This window comes from Chelon labrosus (genome assembly GCF_963514085.1).
Source record: "Chelon labrosus genome assembly, chromosome: 6".
NCBI classification, from domain to species: domain Eukaryota; kingdom Metazoa; phylum Chordata; class Actinopteri; order Mugiliformes; family Mugilidae; genus Chelon; species Chelon labrosus.
In genome coordinates this window covers 13,220,791-13,231,259 of record NC_140342.1, presented here as the reverse complement: position 1 = coordinate 13,231,259, position 10,469 = coordinate 13,220,791, and the positions used below count along the sequence as shown (strand labels likewise).

Sequence of the window (10,469 nt, the reverse complement as noted above, 5' to 3'; positions counted from 1 at the left end):
TTAAATGAACACAGAACCCCAGCAACCCCAGCAAACAAGTCAAATACATAAAGGACAAAGTCTTAACATTACGGCACTTAGCATAAAGGCACTGGCTGGCATTCAGAAATACCAGAAGCCTCAGCTTGGATGTCTAGTTTTTTCTCATGTCTTCATAACATCAAATAACTAAAATTAAACTTATGAATGGACATTTGAACATGCATCAGTATTATATCCGCTATCTAAAATGACAATCCACTCTACTTGCTTTTGAAAAACTGCTCCCTCGTCAATCTTTATACAGTCTGTGGTGTGTACCTGACCTGTACCTACACTCCCCTCTTTGGAGCTTCTCCCCCCTTAATTCTTTCATATAATGATATGGTCCTAGTCTGTCCTCTCATTTGAATTGCCGCATGGCGTGCACATTAAACTAAAGTCCTGCCACTGCCTACATGGATTCCCCAGCAGAGCCGAGCAGGAGCGGTTGAAGATTCGGCTCTCTGACAGGAGTCGGGTCTTCTCATCTGCTACAAAGAGCCGCCTATTAGAGCCGGCTCGTTTGCGAACGACACATCACTAACACAAAGCTGTTAACATCTCTGATGAGGTGAAGATAAGCCTCCGTAGGGAAATCTAATCATCCCACTAGCCTAACAAAAATGGCGTCTGTTCAACACGTTTGAGGGTTTGAGGGTTTGAGGGTAAACATATACGGCATTGCAACGTAGAAAACGTGGACACACACAGACTCGAATAGATCGCATTTTAAAGTAATAGGTAACTCGCTGTTTTTCTAAGACCACGATAGTATATTCCTCCGCTCACTATGCGTTACGACGAAGGTTAGCTTTTAAACGCTCTCTGCTTTTAGGCTCTTTGGTTAGCTAGCCAACATGGCGACCATGTAAACGTAAACGATTTGTGTGCAGTGCCGACAAAATGAGGTGGGTACAGATTTATGGAAAGACATTTACTGCAACTTAGCCTGTAATGTCAATACATTATTTCGATAAAGTCCATTTTAGTTGTGTTCTTTTAACGAAACCCTGAGCGAATATCACGTTAAAATCAGCAAAATAATAACTGGGCAGTTTGAGAAATATGTAACTACTTTGAACAACCATAATAGAAGAAAAAGAAGTTCAGTTTGTGTAAGGGGCTAGCAAGAAAGAAAAACTACTGTGGTTGATTGATTCTTATTAATTGTTGGCCATGGGTAGCTGTGGGTGCTCTATACTTAACATCTTATTGTCAGCAGTGTGATTTATGTGCACCAGGCTATTGTCATCTTAATAATTTAATGCATTCAGAAAACCTCACAGAGAGACATGCAAACATTGTTTTCTCTTAAAGAAGTTATGGTTGCAATCTCCTAAACCTTATAACATGTGTTTAGCATAATCTATGAAAATGCTGGTGTCTGGATACAAACATTGCAAATCTGTGCACCTCCTCTGATGCAGGGTGTCCCGCTGCTGCAGCTGCTTCGGGGTCCGACGAACCCATTTGTTTCTGCCCATCCTGCTCATTCTCCTGGTTGGTGCAGCCCTGACATCTCTGCTGCCACCTGCTGAGGACCACAGAGGTGTGGATGTCCTGGGAGTGCTACGCAGGGGACAAAAGCAGACTCTCGCACAGGGCCACGACGCTGGCAGCTCACAGGAGGAGAAGTTTAGCATCATCATCCAAACTTACAACCGCACAGACGTTTTGCTCAAACTCCTGAACCATTACCAGGCGGTGCCTCATCTCCAGCGGATCATCATAGTCTGGAACAACATCGGGGAGCAGACACCCATGAAGTTATGGAACTCCCTGGGGCCTCATCCAGTCCAGGTTGTCTTCAAGGAGCAGACCAGCAATCGAATGCGTAACAGACTCCAGTTGTTCCCTGAGATTGATACAGAAGGTTAGTATGTTTGTCAGCTTGCACGTTGTACATTGTTTGTGTTAGCTCTTCAAAGATTTTTGACACTTTGTTCTGATTTTTTTAAGCTGTGCTGATGCTGGACGACGACACCCTCATCAGCGTTCCTGACATCAGTTTTGCTTTCTCCGTCTGGAAGGTGAAAACCAATATCCAAATTATATTTCTGCAATTGACATATCAGTGTTATGTGAATTTAACTGCACCACACGTAATGTTGTTTGTATAAGCAGGCACAGTGTGATCTGTTTTATCTCTGGTTCCACAGCAATTTTCAGACCAGATTGTTGGATTTGTCCCACGGAAACACGTTTCAACACCAGGGGGAGTTTACAGTTATGGCAGCTTTGAGTTGCAGGATCCAGAAGCAGGTGGCGGTGACAAGTAAGTTGTCTTTATTTCATCCTGTAGTTTCATCTCATTTTGATGTTATAAGCCATTTCTTAATGACGCTGTCCGGATCCACTCACTGCAGATACTCCATGGTGTTAATTGGCGCGGCCTTCTTCCACCGCCGCTACCTACAACTCTTCCAGGACCAACCTCAAGCAGTGCATGCCTTAGTGGACGAAACACAGAACTGTGATGATATTGCTATGAACTTTGCTGTCGCGCTGCATTTAAGAAAGCATTCTAGTGTGGGCAGAGTCAACAGACCCTCTGGGGTCTTTGTCAAACCCGTGGACCTCCGTAACCTGGAAAAAGATGCCAGCAGTGGATACCAGGGTATGTGGCATCGCCCTGAACACCTTCTCCAGAGGTCCTACTGTTTGAACAGGCTGACACAGATCTACGGCTTCATGCCACTCTGCTTCTCCAACATCATGGTTTCCCAGTTTGGTTTCCCCAGCTATGCCAACCACAAGAGTAGGGGCTGAGGACGTGCCACGTTACTGACTGTTACGGAGTGTAAGAAGACGGGCTCAACTAGCAGTCTGGTAAGTCAGTGTTGGGTTAATAACACATCACGTCTGGGCTGAGGAGTGGGTTGAATTAGCTGATCCTTCCATGCTTCCGTGACACATGCTTGGCACCCAGTTAGTAGCTACTAGATGTGTTTAGGAAATAAAACGCTTAGTCTTGTTTTTTTGTGTTTAATAATTCCTAGTTTCATATTGACATTAGCAGGACAGTGATGGACTTTTCTCAACTGGAATACATCAAGGACTGTAAAAGAATTGTCTGCTCACGGCCCAGTCTGATGAAAACGTCCATATTTGTTAAGGTAATCTGTATTATTGCCAAAAAGTTGCCTTTCCTTACACATTTACTACTCTCCTGACTGTGATGTTGTAATTTAGAAGCCAGCAGATGTCATCCTTAGACCTGACTTGGTTTACATGGTTTACAGATTGTGTAATGTTTGGCTAAAGTGTGAATCTGTAAATACAACCAACTCACTGGAAGTATTATATATTTAAAAACTTAATTTTTAGGTCCAGTTCTATACATGCATAGACAATCCTTTCAAATCAAATGTATGACTGTACCATGTGACTCAATAAAATAAATATTTATCTTTAAGAGAATTTGTGGATGAATTGTTACTTAGAGTTAAATATGGAAACAGGTGAGGACATATCAATACATTTTATTTCTGGCATACAAGACTATTTCAAAGCCCACGTTCCTTTTAGGTTATCCTGCACACTACTAAGCATAGATGACAAAATGGTGGGAAAAAAAGTGGCAGATTAATCTAAGACTTGTAGAAAAGATGACCATAACAAACCAAAAGCACAACACAAAACAGAATTTCGGTGAATTGGCTGATACCTGTACCTACTAATATAATGAAGAATGATTACTGTTTTGTCAAATACTGATTAGGTATTAAAGTACTGTATACATGCAAACCTATAACTGTTGAAACTCTAATTTTCTCCACAGCAGTCGATTTAATTACTGAATTGCATCTGCTTCCAGTGAAGTTGTAACACTTAGCCTATCTAAAGGCTAAGTTAAAGATCCAAGTGGTAGAAGAGTGATTATTTCATTTTGCAGCAAGAAGTGGCTACTTGTATTTCAACAGTAGCTATTCAACACAGTAAACATCTAGACTGTAGACAGTTTTAGGTGGAAAACTATGTTTATTCATGAATAATAACAGCCCACTCCATGTTAATGGGTAAAAATGTCCTTGCATATTCAGAGGTATCTGGATTGTGGTTCTTTCCGAAAATCTTATTGTGGTCCAGGTCCAGCTCCAGGTCCAGCTCCAGGCCTTGAGCCTCTGGTGCCTGGAGAACGTATGTCATGCCACAGCTTCACGAGGGGCTCCCTCTTCCTCCAAATGAGTTTGTGACCGTATGCCACATACCATCTGTAACACAAAATATAAGGAGATGGTTAAAATGACAGCAGTAAGTGCAGAGACACAATATCCTATCAAACTACATTTACAGCCCAATAACATTCACAAAAAACTTATTCCAAGAATTTATAGTAAATTCAGTATTGGCAAAAACGTATCATTATAGCATATAGTAATTACCTTTAAATAAACTGATACGTATTTTGTCAACTTTCCCTCTAATCCTTGAACATATTTTGTCTAAAAGACAAAAATAAGAAGACTCACACTCCAAAGAGGGCTCCACCAAGGTGAGCTGCATGGTCCAATAGCCGCCATCCCAGTATAAGCCCTGCAGTATCTATGGCCACAAGCGCTTTCAGAGCCTAAACACAAACCAGCAGGAACCTTGAGTTAAATACAATGGACTGAGGAGCATCAATAATTACATCTCTCTGCTGACATTCATACTTACACATTCACTCATTCATACACCTGCTTTATTCATGCACAGACTTTCATCTCTTGCCTGCAGCAAAAGGACAACATGGGAATGTCAATGTGCTACTATGAATTAGTGAATGGCGTTTTCAAGTTACACTACATAGCAAGAGAACTCTATCTTTGCATACTCAGGGCAAAACTGTGGATCGCTTACATTTCCAGCTGTGAAAGTGACCATGGGAAGGAAGATTATGCCTAGTTTGGCCTCTGGCACCTTAACACAGACTGCAGCGAGTACTGCCATGACTGCACCTGACTGCGGATCAAACACAGTTACGGATCAAAATTGGAACTTTAATTTGTGTTATGTTGTATAAAGATTTGAGTAAATATCTTACCGCCCCTAATGATGGATAGAGACGTCCACTGGCTGCTTTACACAGGTAACTGAACATTGTGGAAATCACACCTGAAAATACAATTGAGAGATTAGGTTTGGTCTTCCCCCAAGAAGTTGATCTGTGACACGTTTTGCTTCCTATTACCCTTTTTTTTTTTTCAATCAACCGTCTATATCGCTAAATGATTCTAACAGTTTTAACAGGCGAAACAATAAATAAATCATGATCATGACAAAGTACAAAAAAATGTGTCCTAATGCTGTAAAAATGACACCTGTCCAATTCCGTTCCCAACAAGCATTATGTTAAGAATGAAAAGATATTTTAACTGCCTATTTATAGAACAGAAAAACTGTCCACCTGTTATTATGATCCCTATTTACTTTTTATTGTCCCGGTCACATGATCAATAGGTTCTATTTGTACTTTTCTAACATAAAATGATTAACATTAACACATCTTAAACATATTGTTTAACACAAAGAGATATTGCTTTAATTCATTCAGTACTGCTACAATACTGTTGGATGTGACTGATGTTATCAGACCCCTGTCTTATTCTTTATTCAACTCACCAGCAGACAGGTAGACTGCAAGAAATTGCTCTTTCCCTAAGAGAGAGACAATTCCCGAGGAGAATGTCCATAGGACATACATGTTGGCCACCATGTGGATAATGGAGTAGTGGCTGAAGGAGGACAGGATCATGGGAAGGCAGCGTGTTTCTGGCGGGGGAGAGAAAAAAGAAAAACATTCACAGTCTGAAAACACAAACATAACTTTGATCATGGCCAGCAGATCAAGATTCAGATCTGTTACTTATAAGATAATGAAAGTCTTAATGATTCTTGTGTGACCACTTTGTACATTTTATCTTAACTTTTCTAAAACCAAAAAGCTAAGCACAGACATACTCACTGGAGCCTGGGTTGGATGTGAAGTACTTAATCATACTTCTCTGCAATGAAGGAATCCGCCAGCAACACAAGACTACAGCATTTACTGCAATAATACCTGAGAAACGGTAATAGTAAAGAACAAAAGGTAGGATTAAATTAAACAAATGCAAGTATGTTTATATCAGCCAAGTTTGAAGAATCCCAAGGGCCAAGTAAGTCTACAAGATAAGCTACCAGTGACAGTTTTCTGTCCCTCTGTGAGGCTGTTCCAGAAGTCATCCACCATGGACATCAGGAGGATGAGCTGTCGCTGGAAGCCGGACAGCTGGTTCCACCAGTCATGCCAGTAGGCCATGTCCTGGGAGCCCTGTGAACATATGAATGGTTCACTGAGTCACTGTAAGCAGCTTCTTTGATATATTGGCAAGAAAAGTTGGAAGAAACTGGAGAAGAGAGACAGTTTGTGTCCTTGAATCCCCACCTTCCCATTTTTTTCTGACTCCTCTTCATCTTTAGCAGACTGTACTCTTGACTTCAGCGTCTCGTATTGCAGGATGGCTGCCGCACCAAAGGAGCAGCCTGTAAACTGACATGGAATTAGACAACAACCAACACCATCCCGTCTCAATCCTCAACTATTGTATCACTTTACTTTAAAAGTCAGAATAAGCGAAAGTAAATCCCATCTAGTGGAAAAATGAGGGACATACCCCTACTGTGAACATGAACGGTCTGAAAAGTGTCACCCTGGGGATTTTGGGAGGAGGTTTGGGAGGAGGTGCGCCAGCCTCAGAGGGTGACACATTTGATTCTTGGATGACATTTTTTTTCTTCGTATCCGGTCTTCTGGTCTCCTGACGGAAGCTGCGCGTCTGCTGGTTGTTGGGGTTGAGTCTTTGAAAAGATAAAGAAGACGGTAATAAAATCTACTTAAAACACACATGGAGACACTAAATATTTTACCATCAGTTAATTGTTTGGTGCATGAAGTAAAGAAAAAGCTTTTTGACTTAAAATCCCAAACTTTAAAAGCATCAAAGTCTCAGCTGTAAAGCAGTTGTGAAAAAAGTTGGCTGTCAATTTAATAAAACGTATTCTGCTGGTTGTAGGGGTTGACTACCTAATTTCTTAGTGCCAGTATAGGGTAGTTAAAATATCTCTATTACATGCTATGACCTGCCCATTTTCTTTTGATATTCGACAATTTAAGAACCATCTTACACAAGTTATAAACTATATAATAGGAAAGATTTGGTATATTACTGGTGGCTGCATTCCAATTAGTGGATGTCTGGCTTTGTGTACAGTCTATGGTTCATGCTGGTTCAGCTTCATGTGTTATTGGGACACTAAATGGAACTGTGCCAACATTAATTAACGCACCTGCGGTTTTTCAGCAGTTTATGTCAAAATGTCTGCCGCGAAAAAGGTGCATTACAAGAAAGCAAAATGCTTAATGTTGCTACTGTTTAGAACCATATAAAATTAGCTTCGCATTTATAAGACTACATGTTTAGCACATATACTTTTTAAATCGCCGTTTGTTTACAAAAAACTCTGATAGTGTTGCTGCTGCAGATGTCTTTCACTGTAAACACAAAGCTGCGTTTAGCTCTTCCCAATGACAGTCGGTACGGTTAGATAACCTCACACTGCTGTTTGTTAAGTAAACACACACACACTTCCTGTCAAGTGTTTTTCTCGGTTAGACGGACACCGGGACTTGAACCGCGTTTTATTTTCTCACCTGGAGCTTCGTGAAGTCGTTCTTTGGGGTCTGATAAACTCTGTTTTGACCCACTTCAAGACACATCCTCTCCACGCCATTATTGTGATGACCTCCTGCTCGAAGCCCCTCCCACCGCCAGACTGGAGCTAATGCTGCATTCACGGACTCTTCCACCGGCTGCGATTTATCAAGACAATGTCACAATGTATTTCCATTATTTTTACAAAAGCGTTTGTTTGTTCCACATCTAAACCTGTATATATACATTCACCTGTTTATAGATACTGATACTAGTATTGCGTGTAACACGTGTGTTATTAAGTAGACAGAGAACAACCAGAAAAAGAGTCCAATTATGTCTGCGTGCTTGAAGGTGACTCTGATATAACCACTCACTTCCCCCTAGTGGCGTACGGCCTGTAGGAAGTAAAACCATGAATATACAGAGAAGGAAAAATACTGAGAAGTTTACAATAAAATGCAGTACTTTCTTTCATGTATGTTTTACTTTGTACTTTAATGCACCATTCACTCCAGTAGATTTATCTGACAATGAAGGGAAATGAAAATTATATGTAAAGTAGCCTATATTGAAATGCCTTTTTGAACAGACACACATCACAAACTTCTATTTTTATGTTGTTATTTTGGACAAATTTAACAATTTTACAAATTTAATTTAATTTAAATTTAATTTAACAATATAAAGAAAGCAAAACAATGCAAAACGTTGTAAAAAAAAACATATGACTAATTGTTATTTTTCTTCTTCTGCTCACAGAAACCTTTGGAAAGCGCAAAGACGTTTGTTTTTATGAAAATGACGGAGAAACAAAGGAAACCTTGGACAGTAACTGAGCAGTATTGATGGTCCTATAGTGTTGCCATAGGCATCTGGACAAGTTCCACAAACTTCTCGGAGGCTTGCCAGTGACTCCAGAAATAGGTAAAGAAAGTAGAATTTACAGAGAGGAGGCTGCACTGCAGTGTCTGCAGAGCGGGGCTCTCCTCCCTGTTCAATATCTGAACTTGCTGGGCTGCTTAAGCTGTACACAATACAGCACAGGGAGCTGCTGTAATAGAGCTGGGACAGACAAAAGTTTAGGAGCAGGTATACAAGCAATTCATCTTCACTGACGCCAACAATGGATCCTTTGCAGACATTATAATGCAATCTCACTTCTGCAAGAAAATTATGTAGTAATATAGAAAAGAGGGGGTATAGCACAATAAGGGTTAAGATGCAATGTGCAAAGACAGGAGAGCAATGTGTCTTTGCCACTGTATGGACCAAGGACACGCTGCCGGGTTAGATGATATCCTATGGGTACAGGTCTGGGGCAGGGGAGGACACAGAGATGTGGGAGCGGAGTTAGAGGAAGAAGGATGAAGAGAGCAGAGGAGGGAAGGGAAGGTACGAAAGTGATGGGAGTGAGTACAGGATACATCAAGGCCAAACAGAAGATAAGAACGAAGGTGGAGACGAAAAGAGGGTGAGAATCATAAATATTTGAGAGGCCACAGAAGTTAACTCAGGTTAGAGCTGTTGGTGATTTGGATTTGAATGAAAGAGACATACAATACCCAGCTATGAGACAGCACAAACTTTCACCACACACACACACACACATATTCATCTTTGTCTAAATCTGTAGAGGACTTTAGGTTCCATTCTGATCAATGCAGTTCATTTTTCTCAGCAGAGGTGTCCTCTTTCAGGTCCTCTCATCGATTTGCTGTGAACCGACGCCAGCCAGGATTCGCCTGTGTCGGCAACAGGGCAGCAAGGCCTCGGCCATGCGACAGGAAGCATGATGTCTGAAATCAGAACAACTTGTCATTCGTGTAGGACAACCATTTATCCTACTGCAACTTCATCCCTGTGGAAAGATAATAAACCAAACAGCAGCATTCTCCTCCCGCGTTTGTGCTGTGATTCGGATCCACAGGCAGGCGGGCGCGTGATGCCCAACGTCATTTGGCCTTGAGGCTTCTATTTCAGCACAAAGGCTAGAAACATCTTATACCAGCAGCACAGTCTTTTTATACCATCAGAGGAAACTCTAGCTGTTGTCATAGCGTCCCATCAGAGTGCTGACGGGGCGCTTCCTAAGACACTGATCAATGGGCCAGTTAGATAATACCATGCTTGTTTTCTGTTATATTCATGCATAGATTTTGAGAGTCAGCAATAAGTGCATGATTGGGCTATTCTTTAGGCAGCAGTGTGCAGCTGATTTATAGAATCATGCTGTGTGAGCTGTACACTGAGTTGGATTTTAGTCCTAAATAACCCCCAAATACCACAGCAGACAGCACACTACATGACAGCGCCAACCTCTCACTTCTCAAACTGATTAAATGTGTTTTTGTATTTTTTTTTCTATGGGTTGAAAAAAAAAAGCCATTATAGAACAAGAGGTGCACTTGATTAAATGTGAGAGCAGCACGCTCTTGTGCGCACACTGCGACTTTGTGCATGCACCTGTCCTTACCAGTTCACACTGACACAATTTGATTACACAACACTAGCAAGTTCCTCCAGAGCTTTTCACACAAACCCATTACACTAGAACGGGGAGCTCATCCTGAATGTACAGACTTTGTATATATACTGTACACAATATCAGGATTCTGCTGCAGCATAATCAAACGACAAGCGCAATCAGATGCTCGTGACACGGCCATTGATGTGATTCATTAATTAAATATTGATGAATCTCAGCAATATGTAATAGCCCATGTCACTGCTTTCAGTAAAGCTACAAGGTATGTGGTCAGCAAGTGTGTG

General features: G+C 41.2%; 2 protein-coding genes across 2 annotated transcripts; one reads left to right on the top strand and one right to left on the bottom strand.

Annotated features, from left to right (window-relative positions):
* Positions 1-399: 399 nt before the first annotated feature.
* extl2 (exostosin-like glycosyltransferase 2) lies at positions 400-3,157 on the top strand. Its single transcript, XM_084547300.1, has 6 exons — positions 400-929; positions 1,449-1,894; positions 1,981-2,051; positions 2,181-2,296; positions 2,388-2,850; positions 3,038-3,157. Exons 1-5 carry the CDS (start codon positions 925-927, stop codon positions 2,788-2,790), a joined length of 1,041 nt encoding a protein of 346 aa, XP_084403426.1. The 5' UTR covers positions 400-924; the 3' UTR covers positions 2,791-2,850; positions 3,038-3,157.
* A 939-nt stretch (positions 3,158-4,096) lies between these two features.
* parla (presenilin associated, rhomboid-like a) lies at positions 4,097-7,925 on the bottom strand (the record flags this gene model as incomplete). The annotated part of the gene is made up of 10 exons (XM_084547298.1): positions 7,697-7,925; positions 6,660-6,843; positions 6,431-6,535; positions 6,184-6,316; positions 5,969-6,064; positions 5,626-5,775; positions 5,048-5,118; positions 4,864-4,965; positions 4,494-4,591; positions 4,097-4,235 (listed from the first exon to the last, which is right to left on the bottom strand). Exons 1-10 carry the CDS (start codon positions 7,774-7,776, stop codon positions 4,097-4,099), a joined length of 1,158 nt encoding a protein of 385 aa, XP_084403424.1. The 5' UTR covers positions 7,777-7,925.
* Positions 7,926-10,469: the final 2,544 nt, after the last annotated feature.